Below are 26,498 nucleotides of genomic sequence, written 5' to 3' on the forward strand. Positions count from 1 at the left end.
CCTTGAAATGAAAAAGCAGGATCTTTAGAAATATTCCTTATTCTGGTCTATGCTGCAGCCAGTCCGATTTCTCAAGGTCACATTCTCTCAGGGTCTCACAGAGAAGGATGTGAACAACATCCCACAAAAATAAACAGATACAAAATTCAGCCTTTCCTCCCATATATATACAGCATATCAATTTTTTTTTAAAAAAACAACTGTGCTCAGGCTGAGCCCAAAAATAAAACAATGCTATAGCATGGCTTAAAGCGACCCTCCTAACAAGAATTGACATGTGAAATGTGTGAAGGGGCTGGGGTGTAGGAAAAGAGAACACTGGCTTTGAAAGTCACTCGCCCCAGATGCAAGAACTATCTGAAAGGGAACTGAAGGCAGACATTTGACTTTAAGGAAGTTGTGTACATCTGACAAGCAAGTAGCACAGCTTTGCTAAAATCAACTTTGACAAAGATCATTAAAGGCTACACCCCTATTTGGCCTGCAGGGTTTGCATGGTCATGTGATTCCACAAATGCCACCTCTCCCGCAAATCTCTAACTTCTCCCAGGCTGAGGCACTCACTGGGCTTAACCTGATCCCCAAGGGATTTTTCTGAGCTAAGAATAGCCAGAGAATTTCTCACAAGCATTACACAATCTCATGGAATCCAACCAGGAAACAGAATGTCATGTTTTAGATCCATTGCCTGGCTTCTTTAGAGAAAACCGCAGGCTGATAACTATCCTTAACTTCATCCTTGTGGAAGGGAAGTCTTGTTTCCCCATCTGGGTTTCAGTTTGAAGTCTCAGTGGGCTTCACCTTGCGACTTCTTCTACATCAACGATGGGACCAAAAAACCCCACATTCTACGTCACTTTTGTCCTTCCTTTACCAGTTGTTTCAGAGAAGCCCTCCCCCCACCCCCCTTTATATACAGAAATAGAAACCAGCGATGGCAGGGACACAGAGATGCAAGAGTTAAGTGTGACAGACAACTGGAGAGCATCCGGAACCCTGCACATCAAGCAGGCCTGGGGTGGGTCAGCTCTGAAGGGGAGTCATAAGCCAACAGACGCATCTTTCTTTTTTCTGTTTTCTTTTTTACTAAACATTAAATTATTTCTCAGGAAATAAAAAGCTATTTACACTGTAATTATATACAATAAGCCATCTGCAGCCTCGCAATGGACATGCACGGGGCAGGGCCTCTTCCGACAGGTGTGCACGCTTCCTGCAGCTACGCTCACTCCCCACCAGCCGACCTCCTGCAGACCTAACGGTGAAATGGTTTATAATTTAGGTGTGTGTGCTGGGAGGGAGCAGGTGGGTACTGGTGATTTTGGGTTGTGGCGGGTAGAATGGGAGGTTCCTGGAAAGCCAACCCAACTTAAAAAATAAAAAGAAAGACAGACCACAATGAAAACAAGATTCCTTGCACTATCGATGGCAGAATGAAGCAAGAAAGCCATGGGAAGTTGCATCCTTTGCCCTTAGCACAAATACAGCCATTTATTCTTTTTGTCTCATTTTAACCAGCTAAGAATGCCTTTGCCTCCCAAAGCGAAGCATCTGCCTGCTATTTGTGAAGGGGCCCTTGGTAAACAAAAGGTAAAAAAGTCATTTTCATGTTTCCATAATAAGAGTAATAGGAATCATCAAAAATAAAAAGTCAGAAAGATGGTTGACCACGTGGCTTGTTGGTATTAAACACTAGTGCAGTTGGGGATCTCCTTTGTGCTTTCGCTGTTTGCAATGGTGGCAATGCCTCCTGCAGGGGAGAGAAGACAGAAGGAGGTCAGGATGTACATTTCACAAGGGTGTGGATCTTTGCTTTATTTACTGCAAAATAAAACCAAGCCACCTTAATGTGTGTTTATGAAATAGGGCACCTGGGTAGTCTATCCTATCAGCCCACTGGCTTATCTCACCTGTGTTTAATGTTTGCCATCTCCCACACCAGCACACAAGGTAGGAGCAATATGTTGCCATCTTATACTCTGCTGATCACAATACTAATAGCCAACAGGTGTTGAACACGTATTATGTGGCAAGCGCTGTGCTAATGATATTTGTAATTTCATGATCACACTCTTAGAAGGCATGGACTATTATTCCCATTTCACAGATGAGGAATAGAAGGCACAGAGAGGTCACAGAGCTAGTAGATGGACAGAGCAAGAAAATGAACCCAGGGCTACCTAATGGCAGAGTCCCTATTCGTGTGATTATTAGGATGCATAACATTTTTGCTTTACAGGAAAAAAAAGAGAAAGTCCAACAGTAACAGGTAGTTGGCTTCATTCCTTCCCCCCACCCCCCCAATCAGACTCCAGCACTTTCAATCTTGATCTATTTTTAAGAGAAAAAAGTTTTGCCAATTTCACGTGGTCACATTTTAATACATGATTATGTTGCTGTAGCCAACTGGTTCCCCCCCACCCCCCAGACTAGTCCTACCTGAAAGGACAGGCCAAGTGGGCTGGCTGACTCAGTGTCTGGAAGACAGAGGACTCAGGATCCTGGGGATACCAGCACACATACCTATGACCCGGGTGTCCAGCTCTTTGTCCAGCAGCTCCTCGGGCTCGGTGAAGTCACTGAGTGTGATTTTGGGAGCGTTTTCACTTTGGCTCACTGACCCGATCATCTCCTGCTCCTTGTCGTGTTGGACTTGAGCATAGATGTTAATCCACGGGATTTTCCTACACGGGGCAGGAGCAAAATCAGATTACCATCACAGGGCATGCGAAACTGGGGCAATTGGAAATCTTGGATGATAAGGTGAAGGAAGAAGCTATTTACAGGACCAATGTCAGGCAAAGGGGCTGGCCATTCAGATACTGTCCCCATGAGGCCAATGAGCACAAGGGGGGACTCAGATGCCCAGGGGAGATGTAAATCACAGAACTCCCCAAGGCATGCACCTTTTTCTGAGGCACAAAACCAGCAGGTGTAAACAGAAGCTCAATGCTATTGACCAAATGTGCACTAAAACCCTTAAAACATTTACCAGTTATTATGCTTACAAAGGAGCTGGACTTTGAGACTCATAAGCTTGTATCACGGTGAAAAGACAGCTTTTTCTAAGTTTGCATCAGTTTAATCAATTCACATTGGTTTCCTTTATGAATAGCCAAGAAATAAAAGACTTAAAGCCACTGCTACCATTTTCAGAACACCATTCACAGGCCAAGTATCTTAAATATTTACATAGTCAGTTTCCTCATCTGCTCAATAGGAATAACAATAGCTTTCTTTTAGGATTGTGGAGAGGATTAAGGCAAGGATTAAGAGAAGCTAAATAACTTCCTTCAAAGACACAAAGGTAGTGGTTTTGGGAACTAGGCAGACAGACTTGAGGTTGGAGGAGCAGGTGAGTTCAGACTGAAATCTTCTTGGAGTATTCATCTCCTGACCCATCTCCGTTATCTCCTGAGGGGCTGTGTTCCAGCTTCTGTAGCCTCCTTTGCCTTCTTCTAATCCTGCACTTTTAAAACTTTAATGTGCTTATGCCTTACCAGATTCTTGTTAAAATGGATTTGTTACTCTTTGACCTGAACAGGATGGATTGAAATTCTGTAGTTCTGCCTAGTTCCCAGATGGTGCTGATGCTGTTGGTCTGAAACCCAAACTCTGAGTTTCAAGATTCTAATACATCAGACTCGTCCCCACCTTGGGGACTTTGAATCAACTGTTCCCTCTGTAACACACCTCCTTCTACTCTTCTCATGACAGTGTCCTTCTTGTCCTTCATAATTTGGCTTACATGTCACTTCTAACAGGCTTCTCCTGACCACCCAACCTCTCCCATCATAAATATGTAACTATGGGATGATGTATATGAAAGAAATGAATAGGGTGTTGGTTTAGGGTGATGGAATAGGCCATGTGTGTGGACTTGTTTTCTGTTTTCTCTCCCACAAAAAGTCCCGTGTCTGCAAGGTTTACATTTTCCATTTTTACTGCTATACACTTAACTTAGCATCGCGCTTGGCATGTGGTTTACGTTGAGAATTTGTCGAATAAATGAATAAATGATCTCAAAGCCTGTGCTCTTTCTACTTTCATATACTATGCCCTTGAATGAAAGGACCACACTTTTATCTTAGAATTTTACAGGCAGAAGTGCCCTCTCTTACGTTATTAAATGACACAGAAATTAGTCTGATGTCCAGACATTTCATGAAGCTGATTACTGGCATAGATGTTATTAAAACTTGAGATATCTGACACCTACCCCAATCCAGAACATTCTGTGCAAGTATGAGGCAGAATCACTCTGTTGCCCTAGTGCCAACCAGTGGTATTTTCAAGCATCTACATTCCCTTCCCTACTGCAAACCCACAATGAGGTAGAATGTGGGGCATTTAATAAGGTCTTCAATAGCTAATTTGGAAGGAAAGATCCCAAAATATGTTTAAAACATGGACAGTTCCTACCTTTCATTTATGTCTAGTTTTCATTTTTTTAATGGTTGCTTTCCATACATTAAGGGAGATGTCCTTCTGACTCCTACTGGTCTAAACCAGCTTAATATAATTTACAAGAACCTTAAATGAATAGATTCTATGTGAGGCAGCAAACCGCAGGCTCTCTAAATGTGTGTAATTAAAATTTCATGCTGGCCCTTACTTTCTTCTTATCTAAATAGAAAGGCAGCCTAACGACTTAGATTTCTTCTAATCATAAAAGTACATATTACCTGTGAACGTCACGATCAACTATAATATTTATTAGGCACTGCGGGCAGTCAAACTATTCCTGATCACACAAGTCTGGGTATTTCAGGGCTGTAGCCAGAGGTCACTGCCTCCCCTTTGCTGCTTTTTTAATGATTGATACCTGTGAGGATTTGGATAAATTTGCCCTTATAAAGGTTTTTCACTTTATTTCAGTCTCTGAAAACAGGTATATTTTTTCAATATTTTTAATAGATGGTTGGAAGGGAATGAATTTTATGTCACAATTTTCAGCATTTAAATTTTTTTTCAAATTGCTTTTTATTTCTTAACACATCCACTTTCAGGACTGTTGAGACTATCAGTTAAGACTAAACTCCACTTTTGCAGATAAGAAAGGTGGGAAATAACAATGAGGTATCACCTCACACTGGTCAGAATGGCCATCATCAAAAAACCTAGAAACAATAAATGCTGGAGAGGGTGTGGAGGAAAGGGAACCCTCCTGCACTGTTGGTGGGAATGCAAATTGGTACAGCCACTATGGAAAACAGTATGGTGGTTCCTTAAAAAACTAAAAATAGAACTACCATATGACCTAGCAATCCCACTACTGGGCATATACCCTGAGAAAATCATAATCCAAAAAGATACAAGTACCACAATGTTTATTGCAGCACTATTTACAATAGCCAGGACATGGAAGCAACTTAAATGCCCATCAACAGATGAATGGATAAAGAAGATGTGGCACATATACATACTGGAATATTACTTAGCCTAAAATGGAATGAAATTGAGTTATTTGTAGTGAGGTGGATGGACCTAGAGACTGTTATATAGAGCAAAGTAAGCCAGAAAGAGAAAAACATATACCATATGCTAACTCATAGATATAGAATCTGAAGAAATGGTACTGATGAACCCAGTGGCGAGGCAAGAATAAAGATGCAGATGCAGAGAATGGACTTGAGGACACAGGACAGGGCAGGGGGTGGGGGCGAAGGGGAAGCTGGGACAGAGTGAGAGAGTAGCATTGACATTTATACACCACCAAATGTAAAATAGCTAGCTAGTGGGAAGTTGCTGCATAACATAGGGAGATCAACTCGATGATTGGTGATGACTTAGAGGGGTGAGATAGGGAGGGTGGGAAGGAGTTGTGGGACGGAAGGGATATGTGGATATACGTATAAATACAGCTGATTCACTTTGTTGTACAGTAGAAACTGGCACAACAGTGTAAAGCAATTATAGTCCAATAAAGAGCTTAAAAAAAAAAGGTGGGAAATAAAGAGATTTAGAGGCATGTCTTGAGCTATACATTCATACAAGTTTTAGTAAGATGAGTAAGATGGATCAATCCAACTCACCTATATAAACTTCAGTTTTTGTTTGTTCCAACCATTATCAAGTGTTAGAAGCCTGTGGGACAAATTTAGAAGCAAAGTAGGCTTCAGACTATGATGAAAGCCTTACTGAAAAAAAGACTGGGCTTGGATAATAAGGAAAAAAAAAAAAAAACCCAAATCTACACTATAGAAAGAAGGTCTTGTTAGGCAGAGTTTTCAGAAAATAAAAGCCATCTCAAAATGACCTTTAATTATATTGCCTAAGACATCACAAAATAGCAGTCACTATCCCAGAATAAGATCAAATGTGGTCACTTAACAGAGGAAGGAGAACAGAGTTATCATGATGCCCAAGCTTCCTTTAAATAATTCTATTCTCCTTCCTCTATTAAGGGACCACTTGGGACGTTGAGATTGTTTTCAGTGCCTGGCACACAGCAGGTGCTCAATTAATATTTGCTGAATAAATTAATGCTTAATGAATTAATGCTGGAGATGGCAGAGAGAAAGTTTTGGGGTCTGAGAACTCGGCATGACCAGTGATCTGGAAACAGAAACAGAATTACCCTTTGCCTAGCTTGTGCTATCCAAGTGTTTACTAGTCAGCTGTAGCTATTTAAATTTAAGTTAATTAAAGTTAAACAAAATTAAAAATTCAGTTTCTCCACCATACCAGGGGCTGCTGTATTGGACAGTATAAATTATGGAGCGTTTTCATCTTTGCAGAAAGTTCTATTGAACAGAAATGAAAGAAGCAAAGGAGACTCTGGGAATATGGATAAAAATCTAACCTTTACTTGTCAGCAAGCTATGCAACCTCCATATAGCCATCACTGGAGTTCCAGGTGGTAAAGACGGGAAGGAGACCACAGAAATAAAGGGAGATCCAGGACTTTGCTGGTGGCACAGTGGTTAAGAATCCTCCTGCCAATGCTGAGGACATGGGTTCGATCCCTGGTCCGGGAAGATCCCATATGTTGCCGAGCAACTAAGCCTGCATGCTGCAACTACTGAGCTTGCGCTCTAGAGCCAGTGAGCCACAAATCCTGAGCCTACATGCCACAACTACTGAAGCCTACACACCTAGAGCCTGTGCTCCTCAACAAGAGAAGCCACCGCAATGAGAAGCCTGCGCACCACAACTAAGAATAGCCCCTGCTTGCTGCAACTAGAGAAAGACTGTGCACAGCAATGAAGACCCAATGCAGCCAAAAAATTCAATAAATAAGTAAATAAATAAATAAGTAAATAAATAAATAAAGGGGGATCCGAAAGGACCTCAGCCAAAGGGCTTGGGAACTGGGAGGAAAACTTCCAGAAAAGGTGACTAGAAAAGAAAAGGTAACTGATGATTGGTTACTCTTAATTGATTCAAACCATTTAATCAGTTTGACTAGTATTTGTTTCCTGTATCCCGATTCACTATTAGGGACACAGAAAGGGTTGGCTGATATTTGGGGACAACAGAGGTAGAATTCAGAGATGCCATTAACTGGCATAGATTCAAGTCGTAAAGTCTGCACATTAAGAGATGGCTACATGAGTAAGCTGACTGTCTAAGTTTAGCAACATTTACAAGAGAGCAGAAAACTTCCTAAGTCACAGGACAGATCTTGCCTTAATTTGGAGAAACCTGACACAAATACCTCTTTGCAGGCCTATTGGCCCTGGTCCTCAGCAAGCATGAAGTTCTAGGAGCCAGAAGGTGATAAATCTGGTTTAGTTGATCTTCAGGCCCCTGTAACCACCAGGCGTCCCCATAATCAAATCCTTGAATGAATGAAAGTGTGCTTTGCACGTAACTGAAGTACACCCATGAATGGGTGTTGCTTTGACCAGACTGTTTCTATATTGAATCTTTGCTCTCTAATTGGATATGAAGGTTTTCCCCCTTCTTCAAAGGGAACACTGCAGGTGGGTTGACACATCTTGATCCAAGAAGATGTGAACTCACATACAGGTCTGTTAACTGAGTAGAAAGGTAAACCTCACTCTGTCCTTCTAGCGGAGAGTGTTGAAGGATTCCTGTTGTTTTGGCTAATGCTGAGATGTCTAGTGAGTAAAACTGGTGTTTTTCAGCTTGAGAAATCAACTAGAGGAGAGCTGAAGGGGGCTGGGGGCAGGGGAGGTACAGTGAAGCACCTTTATCGCTGATCTCCTCCAAAATCTAAGAGCATTAGCTTCAGTGTCTAGAAGAACTCCCAGGACCAAGTTATACTTTAAAAACTCATCTGACAATAATTAATGCTATTTTTACATTACCCAGGCTTCCTAAGAAGCACATTTCTATGCCACTGGTACATATGAGCCTATGTGCCAGTTTGTGACACAGCAGGCACCTCTGGAAGGCATGCTGTTATTTATAGTTGCTTAGCTTTTGTGATTTTTTTTTATTACATACTAGATATAGATATTGTTACCTTGAAAACATATAGCAAACCTATAAAGTATTACTGTTTTTCCATTTTACACATGAGGAAACGGAGGCTTAGAGACGCAGATTCAATTGCCTAAGGGTGCAGATGTTGAAAGTTAAAATTGGGTCTGTCTGATTTTAGAGTTCATACTCTTAACCAGCATACCTCTTGGTAGATGTATTACATTATTCAAATAACAGTACAGAATTATTGATTTCAATTTCATGTTTTTAATAAGCATCCTATTATATCACCCCTCCTCTGGCCTTCAAAAATAACTTCTGAATACATGTGGGGTTTGGTTTTCCTGATCAATTTCCCTCTAGAAACAGGAAAAATAGGGAGGAGGACAAAATTGGATATTTTGGTATGCACATTTAAACAGAGAAATTGCATATCTGCAACACAAGATAAGAAAATGTGTGTGCATGTAAGCATATGTGCATAACCAGATTTCAGCTGCATTTTCTCCACTTAACTAACCCTGAATGGATGGTAAGCTGTCGAAAAAGACCTCTTAAATACTTGAGATCTTACTTTAGAAACTTAGGTGAGGTCTGAAAACCCCTCAAACTTCTCTTGAAGAGAATTAACTGATTTCATAGGCCACCCCTCATTTTCCTAACTCAACATAATTATAAGCTGGATAAAGTTCAGATTCTTAAACTCATTTATTCTCTGACCCTAAACCATTCCTGTTCTTCCCAGTGCCAAACAGGGAGAGTTAACATCACCTATTTGGGATGAGTTTAGTAATGTCAGTTACAGGAAGAATCAGCTCCCATGAATCTAGCCCCACGATTAAAATTGAGTGATGGTAGCACATACCTTTTAAATTTGTAGATCAGAAACACAGCCAGGCCAACAAACACCACTGACAAGAGCATAAGCATGGCTGAGCTGCTGTGCCCAGCACTGGAGTCGACCAGTGGAGCTAGGAGGAAAGAAGAGACTTGCTCACTTGGAAGCTAATATTAGCTGGAGGGAGTATCATTGCAGAGAGGAGGCCAGCTGGTCTCCATCCTTATATCCAGTCTCCAATTGCTCTGCATGCTATCTGGGCAGAGGAAGCTTGGCTTCAATGATGAGAATGGTACCTCTGATCACAGCTTCTTAGGGAAAGTAAACTCCTCTGCTCTGCCTGGGGAAACTTGCTGCGCCTTGTGTAAATTGTACCCAGGGGAGTAGGAATAGGGCCTGAATGTTCTTTCTCTTAGATAGCCTGAGTGCTTGTCAATATGATTATAGGTGGCCCACTGCTAACTTTGGATTAAACACTGATGGAGTTTTTCAACCTCTTCCTCTATACTGTTGCGGTAAAACACTGCCAGATGGGCATATTTGTAACCTCTACACCTGAACAGTTCTTATTAATTAGAAACATGTAGCAAATAGGCTTTCCCAGAGAGCCAAAGGTGGATTCCCAATGGACATTACTTTTTTTTTATTCCTTTCATAAATCAACCACCTAGAGCTGGTCCCTTTTTCTACTTAGATTTACACATTATAAATCAAAAGGAGTTTTAAAGTTATTTGAGCTGGTCTTCCAACCAAGAGTCATTGAATCAGAGAATCATAGAATTAGGAGAGCCTGAGGACTACCATATATAATCCCAACTGTTATAGATAAAAAACATAATAAAGTCAAGGCCCAAAGAAATTGTAGATTTTCCCCAAAATCACCCGGGAATTCAATAGCAAAGCTCTTCTAAGAAAGTCTTCTTGCCACCTTAACAGGAAGCCTCAAGAAAGATGTGATTAGTCTTTCTTTGTCATCACTACACAAAGCCATTTACGGGCATTTATGGAAAATGTGTTTGGTAACTGTCTCCTCCCTTTTCTCTCCAGGCTATCAGTTCACCTTACACATTCCCATCTCACCCCCACTCCCCGAATCCCAACAGAGCCTCACCTAAGGTCAGCTGTGTGACATACACAATGACTTGAACTCCTGGCTTCAGCTCAAACTGGACCAAGTTTTGGTTTAGAGCATTAAACAGTGTCTCTACAATCTGGAAACAAAAAAAGAGAGAGAGAGAGGCTGCATGAGAACAAATATCATGTGACAGTGCTCCCTCATGGAGGAAGAAACTAGGGTCAATAGGTAAAAAGTGACCATGTTCAGTCAGAGGACAGGAAATTGGAATATTTTTCTCCATTTGGTCCTCCCAGCCCCTAGAGCCCTGTGAAGCCAAGGACGTCGCTGGTGTTATTCACTTGTACTGGAGAGGAGGGTGAGACAGAGAGATGTGTATCCACAGTCCCCTAGTGAATTCGAGTTGACAACAGACATAGATGTTTCATTCAACTCCCAGTTCAGTGCCTTTTCATCCAAGCCTGTATGACTTTCCGTAGAGAGACCTGTTGTGGGTCCCAATGAAAGAAAGTCAACCCACAATTAGTTCTTTATTCTGAACAAGCAACACGCACAGGGCAGAGAAGCCCCTGCCAGGATTAAAGCAGGCACGTACGCCCCAGCCCACGCCTCTGCTGTGTCTCTTTCAGAGACAATAGGACGTAAACGCCAAAGCAGAAGCTGCCTCCTCTTTATGGGATAATTTTCCCTCTTTCCTTCTCCCCAGCAAGTCTCAGAACACATAACATCGATTTAATCACTGTGTAATTCCCACATGAAAGCTGAGGCAGACTGAGGCTGTTGTCCCTAACTCTTATCTCGCTGTACGCGCCTTAATATCACAGCTGCTATTCATCACCCTAATTACCTATTTATCTAAATGGATGGATATTGTAGCTTCCAAATATAGTTCACACATGCCACTTGCTATTTCGGAATAAAGAGGTCTTGTAAAAGTGATGTATGCATGGAGAAGCTGAATTTATATCTGACCAATTTCAATATGTAGCCCTGCAATGGAAGGATCCGCTTCATTTTGCAGAGAAACTGACCGTGATGGCATCTGTGCAGCTCGCAGAGGACTGTGGATGGACGTGGGGATGGGGTGACAGCCAGGTGAGTAGCAGAGGGATGCGGAAGACGTCTTTACAATGATTAACAACTCGTATGGGAGCAAATGTGTTTGGTTCATGCTATTTTTAGCAGCCTCCTTCTCACTTATTTCTACTTCTAACTTAGCATCACAGGAGCATGGAACGGTAAAGCACAGCCAACTAAGACCCCAGAAAGAGCAGGAAGAGGGGGAGAACCATGGGACACCACTGCCTTCATTTCTAGGCTAGTATGCAGATCACAAGAACTATATGCCATTTGATAAGGACAGTAAATCACGATCCCTTTAGGGAATGCTGCTTCCTTAGTCAAAGCAAACTGAGGCAATCCATCTCTTTCCAAAGACACATGTTTAAAAGCAGTTCATTTTCCTCCTAGAAGCAGAACTTCACTTGACTAGGCTCTTTAGGATCTTTAAAGACAGGAAGTACATTTTCTCAGAAATAGATAGGGAAACCTGAATTCCTCTCTCCGTCTCCCCCATCTCCTTTCCCCAGGACAAGTCATTGGGTGGGAGACAAGAGCAAGTTGTAGGAATGGCAATTGTTGGAATGAATAACTTCAGGGGTACTTTTCTTTCCTGTGTAGCTGAATGCTCCAGGGTTTATGCACTTGTGTTTACTCTGGGTAAGGCTGATTGTTCTCCAAAGCCCTGAGTGCTGCACTGAGAGTGACAGGCTGATGGACCCCTAGGAAAGGGCTCAGCTCACTTTTTGGCTAGAAATACTCTGTGTCCCCTTAGAATATGAGGGACAAGCAAGTGTCCTACTAAGTTTTCTTTCACTTACTTGTTCCAGGTCCCCTTCATTGCCTTTCCTCCTCTCTGTCAAGTTCTTGGGGGGAAGAATGAAGAGCTCTGCAGAAGTGGGGAGGCCAGGGAACACGGCAACTAGGATCTGATCTTCCGGGATGCTGGTTACCTGCAAAGATGTTTAGACTAAAGAATGGGGTCCTTGAGGAGCCAACCTTCCCCCAGTCAGTAACAAAGATATGGACTATACATTTTTTTAAATGCAACATTTTAGGCACAGTTCCCAATGTATATCCAGGCTTCCTTTCTGTTTTCCCCTAGAACTGCTAGGTAGAGAATTATTAGTTTTACTACCTCCTCTGCTCTTACATGCATCTTTACTGAAACTAAAATACTACTACCTATGATTTGCAAAATACTGTTTTCTGGCAACACTGGTAAAAGCTCCTCCCATATTTTCCTTTTTTCTACTCTGAGAGGACTAGAGCTTCTGGCTAAAACATGAGCAGACTGGCTGCAAATGGAGAATAAGTTATAAGCAAACATGCGGAAATGCAAATTGAAAAATAAGAGCAAAGCAGCTCTTGTTTTCACTTACTAAAGCAGGATTTTTCATGAAGTTACAATAGCTAATCCTGGTGGCTTCAATTAAGAGGTTTCCTCAATTGCTGCTGGCAGCACTAAAAATTGATACATATTGCCAATTTGTTTTTCAAAAGACTTACTGTAAGGTCATAAAAATATTCAGACACTTCATTTAGTAACTGTAACTTGGAGTGTTTGTCCTAAAGAAATAATCCAAAATATAGGAAAAGCCAGATGGAGGAAGACACACTTACAACATTATTTATAATATCAAATAAATGGGAAAAACTCAAATATTCAAAAAAGTTAAGTAAATAATGGTTATACTACCATTAAGATGATAATTAGTATAGTGAGGCAACATGGAAAAACACTTAATGAGAGCTGTATTCTGATCTATTATATCACATTTCTTTGGTTACAACCCTATAAAAATAAAAAATAAACGCAAAAAATACAAGCAAAAAACTAGAACAAAGCACTAAAAATTCTATTAAGATGCTGAAGTAGTAAACGAATTTTTCTATTCCTGAGTGTTTAGTGAAAGGATTATATTGCTTTTTGATAAAAACTAAAAGTAAGCTTCTGTCTGAAGGCAAATTGCTTAAGAAAACAAAACTCTGAGTGTTCCTCTGTAAAGAGTAAGCCTATTCTTTCCTATGCATCTCTGGAAGGTCTTTTATATCCAGAACATCACTTCTTCTTCTGTCAATTCAAATATTATATATATAAATATATATATATAGGTTTTGATTTGGCTGAAACACCTGCCTCCTCCAAGAAGTCTACCCTGACTATCTCACTTGCAGTGACCTGATCCGTGTCAGTCGCTTGCCCCCAGCACTTCCAGATTACCATGAAAGGAATTTAGATCATGTCTATGGTAACATATGAGTATATCTGTCTGCTGCATTCTTTTCTCTGATAGGTTCTGATTGTATGTTTGCCCAGACATCCTGGGGTTGTGGGTGGGGGTGAGTCTCTGTGGCTACCCCATTGTTCCAAAAACTGCCTGACCACGAGGAAAGAATAGACACTGCATTGAATAGAAGTGGAGGGGTTGTATCCCATTAGCTCAGCTCTAATTCTTGTTTGGAACTAGAAAAGGGAATTAACGCTCAGGGATGTGATAAAGGAAAGAGAGAGTGCCGACCTGCAGAGAACAGTCAGAAGCCTGAAAAGCTTCCCAAAGCGGGGAGGCATCCCCGTGGAGCCGCCCGGAGGAGGCCTTGCCAGATGCCTTGGTTTCCTGCTGGGAGGTAAGATGGCTTTATCCTGACCAGCCAGGGGAATTAAGTCTCAGAGACCAGACAGAGGTCAGACAATCACCCAGTGGAGAGAAGGGGATGAGCCTGTGGGTGCTGTGGCTGGTGAGACCCTATGTTCCAGGGATGAGTGGTCTCAGGGCACATCACGCAAGTTAGGGACCTTGGAGGCTTGTGCCTAGAGTCAATTACTCCCATCCAAAGGGACATATGAGTGAGATTTAAGGCCCAGGCATCAACCAGGTTGATCATTATTATTTATTAGGATTATTACAATTACCAAGTTATTTCTTAAAAAGCACCTATGTTTTAAGTAAATACAGTCATACAAAATCCAACACAATCCTGGATATTTAACAGTCAAAGGCATACAAGGTCAATTAAGTTTTCATCCCTCTTTATGAACAATTGCTCTGTGAAAAGAGGTGAGGTTCTTCTCGTAGACAACTCCCCATAGGAATGCTCCTTTATCATTCTCTTTTATTTCTTCTTCTTCCTTCCTGGCAGCTCCTTCTCCAGTCCTTCCTTGGATCTTTCTCTTCTGCCTTGGGGATTGTCAGCCTCCATTTCTGCCCTGCCCCCTCTCCCTCGCAGGGTGGGGTGGGGAGGATCTAAAGACCTCCACAGCCTCAGATCCCACATTGCTACTTCCCACGGAAACCTCACTTCATCGCCAATCCATGTCTTCAGCTCTCTCGGTTATCTACACTTAGTTGTTTCTCACGTGCTCCATATAAAAGACCACACCATCATTGTTGCTTAAGCATGTTTCTCCTGCACAGTCACCATCTTGCTCAATGGCAAGGAAAACCCTTTCCTTTCTACTCATAATCAGAAAGCTTCTCCCTCCCTCTCATCCACGCTATATTTTACTAGTCACCAATTCTATTGCTCAACTGCCTAAGTAGCCTTGACTCTTTCCTCTTCAGGATCTCATTATGTCTGGTTTAGACAATGAAGTAGTCTTTTAATTGGTCATCTTTTGTGAACTCTCCCCCTACTCTATTCACTTTCCCACCTGCAGGGCCCATCCTCTGTATTGCCACCAGAATGGGTGTCTGAAATATAAATCTATTGTCAGAAATTTTTACTTATATTGGGTTGGCCAAAAAGTTCATTAGGGTTTTCCCAAGACATCTGATGAATGAACTTCTTGGCCAGCCCAACATAGTACAGAAAGAACACATTTCACACTTCCCAGAGCCTACAGGATATATGTCAACCCCCTTTTAGCTTCTCAGACCCTTTACAAACTGAGCAATCCATCCCTGCTCAATATCAGTCACACCTGCCCTTGTAACCCATAGATTGGCTACACTAAACTGCCACATCCCAAACATGCATGGCTTTGCACATGCTGTTCATTCTACCTGAAAGACATCATCCTTTCTCTGTTAACTACCATTTATCCTTTAAAACAGAGTTCAAGTAGCCCCTCCAAAGATTATTCTAATAGTTCACAGGTATCTACTGAATCACAAATACGTGCCAAGACTGAACTTTCCTGGACAGAGTAAATGGCACTTTTCTCTGTGCTTTTCTGAAATGCTGGCCATGCCTCTACCATAGAACTAGCCGCATATCAGACTTCTCTCTCTCTGTGAATTGACCATGTTTTATTCATCATATATTCTAGTGTCTAGGTCTGAGCAAAGGGTTAACAAAACCATTTCAATTTTCTCTAAGGAAACCATGACCTTGGGCTAACTCTACAACCCCAGAGTCTGCTGCCATGCTCTGTTTCCTGGCCTGTAGCCTTATGATTGCCACATATGGTCAATGGGAATCTTGAACTCTGAGTTGTTAAAAAACAATAACAAAAACTAACAAAAAAGCCCCAAACCTTGGTGGACAAACAGCCAACCAAGTGAATAACATTAGTATAGACTCAACGAGTGGTCCAGCCATCATTTCATTAAAAGGGTCAATCTCCTGTCTTAGAAACATTTAGGATAAAGATGGGGCCGATTTCCCATCCTCAAATACTGGATTGATTCCATGTCTCTGTCTCTCTCCGCCTAATCTCTCCATCTTTCCTTTCCATCCTTCACTTTCTCTGTTCTTCTTTTCTCTTTCTCTCTTTTTACAGAGAAATGATCTTTAACTGTATAATGGTGGTATGAATCCATGAAAATGTGCTCTGAACAACACCATCTGGTTCTTTACTCATAAAGTTTCAAGCAAAGAAAAAGTCAACTTACTTTCACCAGAGCCCGCTTGATCACATTGGCAATATCTTGCCTCCACTCTGGAATGTCAGGATTGTGGTAATCCAGGTTAGGAGAGAATGATAAGAGTTGGGACTGGAAGTATTCTGCAAGGAGAGAGTGTGCGTGAGTGAGGCTGAGAGAGGGTGTGACCAGAAGAGGACTCCAGGATCACTGTGCTTTAGGAAACGGGCCCAGTCTTTCATGTGGCCTTATCTCTAATTCCTTCCTTTCAGCCTGTCTCTTGGCTTCTACAACAAAGTGGGATTTGGTGACTGCAAGTAAATTTGTGCTCCTACCATTTTTGTTTGTTTTTAAAATCTTAAGGACTTCTTGTATTGGGGTGGCATGAATTGGGTGATTGGGATTGCCATATACACATTACTAATAAAAAAATCAAATTACACACTTAAAAAAAAACATCTTAAGGACTTCTTCTTGTAAATGAACGCTAGCTGAAATGCAAGATAATTGTGAAGAAGGCGGTATCATGCAGAGCAGCAGTAAAGCTTTAACAAGCCGGGCTAGATTAGAATGGAGCCTTTTCTCATCCTTCCCTTAGTTCCACTGATCATGCTAGAAACTGCCTCAGGGGCTTAGAAAACAGGGCGAAACCCTGTATCTAGGGTGTGGGTAACATTCAGTTTCTCGATCTGATTGGTAGGTACACAGGCCTGTGCACTTTGTGGTAATTCATGAAGCTAAAACACATGATCTGTGCACTTCTCAGTGTTTTTAAAATTTTTAAAACTGAAGTAGAGTTGATTTACAATGTTGTGTTAATTTCTGCTGTATAGCAGTGACTCAGTTATACACGTATGTACATTCTTTTTTATATTCTTTTCCATTATGATTTGTCCCAGGAGATTGGATATAGTTCCCTGTGCTATACAGTAGGACCTTATTGTTTACCCATTCTAAATGTAATAGTTTGCATCTACTAACCCCAAACTCCCAGTTACCCAGCAATAAAAATATTTACTTAAAGTCTTCCAGGTGCCCAATGAGAGAGCCTGAACATCAAGTTTGTGGAGTTGTAGGAAAAGGCACTCATCTGGGGTGAGGTGGAAGAAATGTAGTCTGAGTTGGAGGATCACATACCTTAGCACAACTTTTTAGAAAACCCCGGTATAGTAGCTGTTTTTAAGGGTCTGAAGGAGGTCTGTGGGATGGTGGTAGAAGCACAGTTTGATTTAAAATAAATTTAATAATCAAGAATGGTTCTCCAGGATTGAGAACAGAATGGTGGCTGTATTTACCACTCTCCTGCCTTGCTTTGTCCTTATATTCTTAGCCTTATTCTCAGCCTTTGCAGCCAAAGATGTTAGAATCTCCAAAAACAAAGAAAACACATCAGTTATGTGTAGTTCATCTCAGTACCTAAGCTATGAGTTCTTCAGGAGCAGGTACCATAATTCCTCCAGCTTTTGAAATCTTTAGTTCCCATCCTAATAAAGAATGAATGCCACATGTGTGTTATAAATACCTTCGCAGGTCATCAGATCTAGATGCTTCTATGATAGTCTTTCCAACTCAGCATTCCTTCAACTTATGATACATCTCTGTCTAATGAGACCATCAGGTTGTGATGCAGACACATCACAGAAGACAAGAAATACCTGTCTATGACATGCTTCTTTTACAACCTCAGTATCTACTCAAGGACAAGGTAAGAAGTAGGTTTGGATACCTTTTGTGGACTTATATAATTTTCTTATGTCCTGGGGCATTTCCAAAGCAGTCAGGGATTGCTGCTAGGATGGTTAGAGTCGATTGGCTGGGCAGGAAGGGGCATCACAGGGCTTACCGTGAACTGCGATATCTTTTGTGTCCTGGATGAGGGCATTCCCAGCAGCCACCTGGACAGTGATGGTATTGGTTCCCTCTGCTAGGAATGTGAAGGAAATGCTACTGTCCAAGGTGATGAGAGGCTATAAGAGAGAAGCGAGAAGACTCACTTAGTCTTTTATGGGCTATCAGATTCTCTCCTTTCCTGTAAATCTCGGAATGTCACTCGTCTGCATAGTATTTGCATATCCCCAAGGGATCCTAACTTGAAAGAGGAAAAAAAAATGCACAGCTTTATAAAACTGTGATTATATATCCAGTATCCAGGAAGAGTATTAATATACTTGAAATGCACTGTAAAACGTTAATTCTGAGAGATGGGGATAAGACTGGGCACCCTGGATTTTGCACGTCATCCTGTTCCTTCTCCCGGGGCAAAGTAGAAGCATCTTTTGTAATCTATTCCAAGGGACTCTGGGAATAGGCGATCATTTTCTCTTTTCCTCTAATATTCTGTGTCACTTATATTTTCATCCTGTATTCCAGCAGTTGTCAACATTTTTGGCACCAGGGACGGGTTTCCGGGAAGACAATTTTTCCACGGAGTGGAGGTGGGGTGGGGGATGCTTCAGGTGGGAATGTGAGCCATAGGGAGCAGCAGATGAAGCTTTACTCACTGGACAACTGCTCACTTCCTGCTGTGCAGCCTGCTTCCTAACAGGCCACAGACCAGTACCTATCCGCAGCCCGGGCGCTGGGGACCCCTGCTGTTTTCCATTGGACTGTAAGATTTTTTAGAGAAAATGACCACATTTTATTTATTTCTGTATTACCCACCCTTGGCACACTGTCTCACATACAGCAGACTCTATATATAAGTTGGATATATATGGTCATATTATTGACATTTTATCACATCTGTTTTTCCACTGCAGGGCACTTCTAACAATTTAAATAAGTTGGGAAACATATAAACATGCATATCTGTGCTCACTTTTTAATCTTTTTTCTTTTTCTGTTTTCTTTTCCTGATAACAGATAGGGACTTGCCAAATATAAGGAGAGAATAAGCATAAGTTTTTCTTTAGAAATTAGGATCTTGATAGAAGCAGGTGCTTATTGGAGAGAAGAGAATGCAGATTCTGGGATTAAAAAGTCATTATTCAGTGATTATCCTGAGTCCGGTACCTTCTCAAGTTATCTGGTGTTTGCAAGGTAAGACATACTAGCAGGAGGCTTCCCTAAGAGGTGTCAGAAGTGCAGATGAGCAGACCTCTCTCCTCTCTGTGTGTTAGGATGACAATAGGATAGAGTAATGATGTAGCCAGTTGGGGATGCGTAGAGTTGCCCTGTAAGAATGTGGGTACCAGCCAGTGTTCACATCCGTGCACCTGGACCCTGCAGAGGCTCAGAGATGCAGCTTTCAGACAGTGTCCCTCCTGCAAGACTGAAATCCTTTCTAGCTCAGAATTTTTGATTGGGCCTCTGAAACAATAATTTGATTTCTTGGCTTTAAAATTCTATTGCTCTATTTTATGACCAGGCTGGTGGCTGGAGTTGGACAGGATTAGAAATATTGCCCTAAGCTTTCTGACACCCTTTCTTCTCGGTTTGCTACATAAAAGAAACAAGTGAGCATGGAAAGACTTACACTCTTTTTCTTAACTAAGGGTTAAGCATGCTTCCCCACATTTATGGCTCTGTAATGATACACACAAGGGTGTGGCCTTGTTAATTAAACAAAAAATGAGGTACAAGTAAGTTCTATGATGGACAGCAACTTCCACGGGCCAATAGTGGTTGTTTACTGTCCTGTGTTGAGAAGCAAGCTGAAGTCGAGTTGGGCTCAGCATGGCAATGTCAGCCACGGACACGGAATAAAGGAAAAATGTGTGCCACTGAGTTGCCGTCTTTAGCACAACAGGAACAGAAGTTTGAAACTCTGGCTCTGTTACTATTTTAAAGAGTGACCTTGGGCAAAATTTGTCCCCATTGTGTGTCTTAGTACTTTATCTTTTAAATTAAAGGTTTGGGTTAGAAGTTGTGAGGACTCATTCAGCAATCAGGACACAGGATTGATAAACGGCTTTCGGCAAATTTTCTAGTTCCTACTAGTCAACCCATGAGCTTCTTATCTGCCAAAATACCTTCAACTGCTTCATTACCTAGGTTATATTCTTTGAAAGGAAAATGAGATGGCTCTATATACCCTCCACAATGGCTAAATTTTCTTTAAAAATAGTAATATCAAATATTATTGAGGATGTGGAGCAACTGGAACTCATACGTTTTTGCTGGGATACGCAAAGGTGCAACCATTGTAAAACTGAAAAAGTTCAGTTTTACAAGAAATTGCAATCATTTTTTCCAAAGGAGTTATAACATTTTATATTTATGACTTAGCAATTGCAGTCCTGGGGATTTAGTCAAGATAAAAGAAAATATATATCCACAAACAAAAGAGAATGTTCACAGCAGTATATTCATACTAGCCAAAAACTGAAAAGAACCTAGGAGAATTCAGCAATAGGAAAATGAATAAACAAGCCATTGTATATGCATACAGTGAACATAAAAGAACAAATAATGATATATACAACAGTGTGGATAAGTCTCCGAACCATAAGAAATGATAGAAGCCTTATGTAAAAGAATCACACACACGGATTATATTTATATGAAATTCTAGAAAAGGCAAATCTAATTCATGATGGAAAAAAATAGTGATTGGTTCTGGGGGTTGGGGTGGGAATTGACTGAGGAGGGGTATGAGAGAACTTCTGGGAGTCACGCTAATACTACATATCTTGATAGGAGTTTGGGTTACAGGTACATGCCTTTGTCAGAACTCAGGAAGTACACACTTCAGATCTGTACATTTCACTGTTGATGCATTTCATACCTCCATGGTGGGAAAAGTATAAGCAAATAAAAAACTCTAGCTAATGATTTGCAACCTAAAGCACTTAGGACAAAGCATGTAAGTGTCTGAAATGAATAAAAAATTTAAGATTGGTTGTTGGCTGGATAGAGGGATGAACAGATACAGAGACATGATAAAACAAGCATAGTAGATGTTAATGAGAGCCTACAGATGGTGGATGGGTATGTGAAGGTTCACTGTAAAATTTCAACTTTAGTTTGTGTTTGAAGTTTTTAATATTAAAATGTTGGGAGAGAAACAAAACAAAAAAGGAATAATTGGCGTGTTTTTATCTTTTCTTGATTCCATGAATTGCTCTCTCTGACCGTAACTATATCACATTGCCCTTCCGTTTTGGTTCCTGTCCTCAGCTATCTCTAATCTCTTCCCACCTCTCACCACCAGGATACTTTTCTCCCCTAATGGTTTTCTCTTCAGGGAATCTTCACTACTCCCATGTCATCTTCCTCAGCTCTCAGGGGTCTACGTGGCCCCCAGTTTCCCTTCCCTGCACACTCTTCTTATCTTAGGCTTGGGTAATTGGTGCTGTGCCGAGCAATTACATCTCTTTCTGAGAGAAGTGGAATTCCTCCTGTCCCAGCAGATCTGATCTCCTCTCCATCTGGCTGCTTTCCTAGCAGATCCCGGAACCAAGCAAGGATGCACGTCTGCAGGACAAGGGAATGCCATCTGAGGTGGGAGGCAGCGTGCCACCCCATCAGCCAGTCAGGGCTCTGAGCCACAGCAAACAAACTGTGTGGAATGTGAACGCTTGGCCCCCAGGTAGCTGGCCACAGGCTTCCACGCTAGGAAAATGGCAGAGGCTAATTTTGTTTTCCAAATTGCTTTTGTTTTTCATCAGCTGTTATGGCATCATGGCTGATTTCCCCTTTCTTGCAAAGCTGGAACACTCCACAGGATTCTTGAGTTCTTCACTGGCCACCCATGTCTAGAGCACAACGCTAAATTAAATCAAGTATTTTAAGGTTCATTTACTAAATCTATTAGGCAAGCAGACACATTTATTAAGCCAGACCTCTGTTAATCCCAGCAAATTGGCCTTTTAGAGCCCCACAAATCCAACAGGCGGTCAATTGACTTCTCCATGTTTTGTCCAAGCTGCAGGGCCAGCCACAGCAAGGCTCAGGCTTCTTAGACTGCAGGCTGTATCCCTGACCACACAGGATCCCCCATGGGCAGCAGGTCACGTATTATCCACTGAGCCCAGCAAGACATCAACAAAGTTCTGAGTGACTATTTAGTTAGGAGATTCCCACTTGACTAATGGAACAGGGAGCTTCAGGGAAATGTTTGGATACAGTCTACATCAGTTTCCCATACACAGTAAGTCAATATTGAATATTACTAAATCTCCACAATTTAAAGGTATATCTTGATAAAACTCGCTGTTCCCAAAGTGGACACATTATGCAATCACTATGTTTGCCTCACTTAAAACCTGTAGCAGATTACATAGTAATGTGTGGAAAGTGCTTATTTTATGAAGTGGAGAATATATAGTTGTGGATAGGCTATGATGAGAACTACATAAGAAAATCTAAAAGACACACAAAGACCAAAAATAAATAAAACAAATAGTACCGAAAGATGTCTTCTGACTATGGGATATCATTTTGAAAATTCATAGTTTGGGAAAAGAAAATTCCCTCAAACACACACACACACACACACACACACACACACACACACCCTCTAAAAACTCTTCAAAAGTATCTCACTGTCAAAAGGATCACTGTCTGTGAACCTGGTTCCATCTTCTATTATCCTATCCTAAATCTGAGTTTCTGTGAGAAACTAAAACACATCCAGTTATATCATTCAAAGCCATTTGTCATCTATCCTCCCCAATTTTAGTTTTTTATGCAATTTCTCCCCAAACGAATCCCTCTTTGGTGGTATCCATCTACACAGAACACAAACACACCCAAAGCCTTACCATTGCGCACAAATCCCTTCCTCTACTCCCTGCCACAATTCTACTGCTCCTTCAATGCCAGCTTAGAACCAGCTCCATACATGACTTGCACCCCCTAGGCTGCTTGGCTGGGCCAGTAATGTTATGTTCCTATTACTGTTAACTTATAGTATCTGGTCTTGGATGTTAATCTCATATCCTCAAACAGACTGCTTCTTAAGGGCAACAAATGGAATTTATACTGCTCTGTGTTCCTCATAACATCTAGCACAAAATACAGGTTCTTGAGAAAGACCTATGGAGCTACTTATACAATTTCACATCTCCCACTGATAGGCTTGTAGGCATATGAGCCTAGAGCTGGATTTTAGGAATGCTTGCTCTCTTCTCTCTATTTGTACACCATCACACTTGTTCACCAATCATTGTGTATGTGTTCATCTTGCCTTCTCATCAAGAATGTAATCTCCTTAAAGGTAGAGACAAGGTTGTAAGGGCACCTTCTATTCCTAAGGGCACCAAGCAGAGGGTTGGCTATAAAGGTGGGGGGTAGTCAATTGATTCTTATTGTGAGATTGATTTAATTCAACCACCTGGGTGAACCTATCCAATCCAATTCACCTGGTCACAACACATAGAAACGGACACACACACACACACACACACATGGGATAATTTCTCCTTCATCAGTGATGTTCTGATGATGAAATAAAATAATGTATATAAAGGGCCTAGTGCAAAACAAATGCTAGAAAGAAATGCTCAAAATTGGTCTTAGCTCCTTTCACAGATCAGTTTGTTCATAAAAGGTAACCAAATAGCTCGACACTAAGAGCACTCACCAAGACACCCAAAGACACTCAGTCATTTGCCAGGAAAATACAATGCTCACTAGATCAATTTCTGGGCACTGTGGCCACCTTGATGTGTTACTGTCATAGTGCTAGTAGAAGCCCTGAAAATGTACCTCTTTTAAATGGATAGAATAACCATGCTCGTAGGTGGGAGAGAAATTTGTGGAACCAAATCAGATTTGCCACTGAGATGCAGATGCCATTGGTGCAAAAGGTGTGCACAGCAGTGACATGTGTTAAAGTGCTTAGATGTGTTCTAGGGGCTTAAATACCTGTCTTTACTTAATCCTCAAAGCAAAATTAGCATGTTGTCGCTAGTAGTCTTACTCTGACAGTACAATGAACAAAGCTGAGGCACAGAGAAATTACCCGATTTAACAAAAGACATACAGCAAAGAAGAATCTGAGTCTGGACCCCAGCCCAGGTTTGTCTCATTTCAATATGACTCTGTTCTAATGCCTCTAATGTACTATCATTCTCTTGGTTCTTTGGGGACAAAAAACAGCTAGTAAGACCTTTGAGCTCTGGGTATTTGTATAGCTCTTTATGCTCAAGTTTATAGATGGAAATTCCTAACCAAAGGAATACTTCAGGCCATCACCAATTAAAAAAAAATAAAACCATAATGCCATTCTGCAATTTAAAATTTCCTTCTCATAATACAGCTTAATATAGATTAGGTAGATAAATAGACAGATATTTCAAATAATAATTCAATGATGTTCATGGATTAGATATTAGTATCCTTGATTTATAGAAAAGAACACTGAGTTTCAGATCAGGTGATTTGTTCAAACTAACAGATAATCGTTAGAGAAATAGAAACTAGACTCTCCAATCACTTTGTCCACTTCTCTGTTGATCAAATATTTATTAGACACTGTCTGGTATTTCAGGTCTTAGAATCAACACCCAAAGAAAAAAAATGGTACTACAAAGAAACACTGTTTTCAGTTCCTTGTGGGCAGTTGAGTAAATCATTGTGTTTATGACGGCCAAGAACTGCCCTCCCTACGCACAGTAGACACTCAGTAAAGATCACCAGGTGAACAAACACTAACAGAAAAGAACTCCCTGGCTGGACAGCCCAAACCTCACATCCGCAGAGGTGAAATGAACTTAAAATCCTTCTCTTTCCAATGTTCTCCTAGAATATTTTCTCTTTTTTTTTTACCATGTATGTCTGCTGGTGTTTGAAGCAGATTTTTCGGGTCTGTGACCTTCAAGAGATAAACAGAGTGATTCAGGGAAAGCACCTGGGCCTGCGGGGGTGGTACATGACAGACAGGAGTTAGGAGACCTGGGTTGAGGTCTGGCTCGACAATTAACCAGCTATTTGACCTTAGGATGCTCATCTCACACAGGGAGCTTCACTTCTCTAATGCACCAAATGGGGATCTTATTAACTAACCTCCTTACCTACTGTTCTGGTGAATGATAACACCAGAAACGCAGAAGCATCATAGCCTATATAAGAAACCGAAAGTATATAGCACAAATCATGCAAACAGAAAATTGTCCCTTAGATCTGTAAATCTAATTGTCTTTTATCATCCCATCCTAACTGCCAGTTTTTATACCAAAATAAAAAGCATCCATTTAGTGAGTACCTAGTCTGTGCCAGGGAGATACATATTATCTTACTCAGTTTTCACAGAAATCAAGATGACACAGGCATTATTCTCTCCAGTTTGCTGTTGAGTGAATTAACTTTCAGTTCAAATCACTTGATCAAGCTCACACAGCCAACAGGCAGCAGTGCTAGAAACCTAACCCTTATTTCTCTGATCCCAAAGTCCATATTCTCTCCATGATATCATGCTGCCTCCCTAAAAGAGAGAAGGATTCACAATATTGTACATCATCTATACTTCAATTTTTTTGTTTAAATTTTAAAAAAAAGAGCAGGGATGAATCATCTCCCACTCTCATCATGCAGGAGCTGAAGTTCTCTTTGGTCATCTCGAAACAAACAAACAAAAGTGGCATTGTTCCATTCCTTTTTAAAAGGAGTTACTACACCAGCAACTGAATATTTATTTCCCTTTTCTTTAGATATCCAGCATTTCTGAGCCTGACATATCTTTCACAAATTATTTTTTTTAAGTAAAGGTAAAACAGACAGCTAGTGGAAACTTGCTGTATAGCACAGGGAGCTCAGCTGGGTGCTCTGTGGTGACCCAGATGGGTGGGATGGGGGCGGGGGTGGCAATGGAGGTGAGGTCTGAGAAGGAGGGGGTGTGTGTATACATATGGCTGATTCACTTTGTTGTACAGCAGAAACTAGTACAACATTGTAGAGCAACTACACCCCAATTAAAAAAGGTAAATAAATAAAGGTTTAAGATGAGCAATGCCAATCACATCAAGAGCGACTAAAGAAAATGCAAAAACAAAAACAGGAAGAGCAAAAAACATGCAGCCCTTAAATTGAGGGACGCTCAGCAGAACTGCTCCCAGCTTCTGTTACACAAGTGTGATCTTTTTTTTTTTTTTTCTCAGCCACACTGCATGACTTTCGGGATCTTCGTTCCCTGCCCAGGGACTGAAACTGGGCCCTCAACAGTGAAAACACGGAGTCTTAACCACTGGACTGCCAGGGAATTTCCAAGTGTGGTCATTCTTGACACAAGCTTCACCATCACCAGTTGCTAGTCACAGGGAGTATCTGCTAAGTCCAAAGTCTGGCCCTTATGTCCCTTTCTCTGAGACTTGGCAACATCAGTACCATGCCTAAGAAGAAGAACAGTACCTGGCCTTCATAGAACACCTAGTAGGTCTTGATAAAG

General features: G+C 41.2%; 1 protein-coding gene across 1 annotated transcript in view; it reads right to left on the reverse strand.

Moving 5' to 3' along the window:
• Window positions 1-274: 274 nt before the first annotated feature.
• SORCS3 (sortilin related VPS10 domain containing receptor 3) overlaps window positions 275-26,498 on the reverse strand; it is a 569,211-nt gene continuing 542,987 nt past the window's right edge. The window contains exons 21-27 of the mRNA XM_057735333.1: window positions 18,015-18,138; window positions 16,202-16,314; window positions 12,188-12,319; window positions 10,344-10,443; window positions 9,260-9,365; window positions 2,524-2,684; window positions 275-1,750 (exon numbers count right to left, since the gene is read on the reverse strand). Coding sequence (XP_057591316.1) covers window positions 1,686-1,750; window positions 2,524-2,684; window positions 9,260-9,365; window positions 10,344-10,443; window positions 12,188-12,319; window positions 16,202-16,314; window positions 18,015-18,138 — 801 coding nt within the window. The 3' untranslated portion in view covers window positions 275-1,685. The remainder of the gene's footprint in view (window positions 1,751-2,523; window positions 2,685-9,259; window positions 9,366-10,343; window positions 10,444-12,187; window positions 12,320-16,201; window positions 16,315-18,014; window positions 18,139-26,498) is intronic.

This window comes from Hippopotamus amphibius, chromosome 5, assembly GCF_030028045.1.
Source record: "Hippopotamus amphibius kiboko isolate mHipAmp2 chromosome 5, mHipAmp2.hap2, whole genome shotgun sequence".
Lineage (NCBI taxonomy): Eukaryota > Metazoa > Chordata > Mammalia > Artiodactyla > Hippopotamidae > Hippopotamus > Hippopotamus amphibius.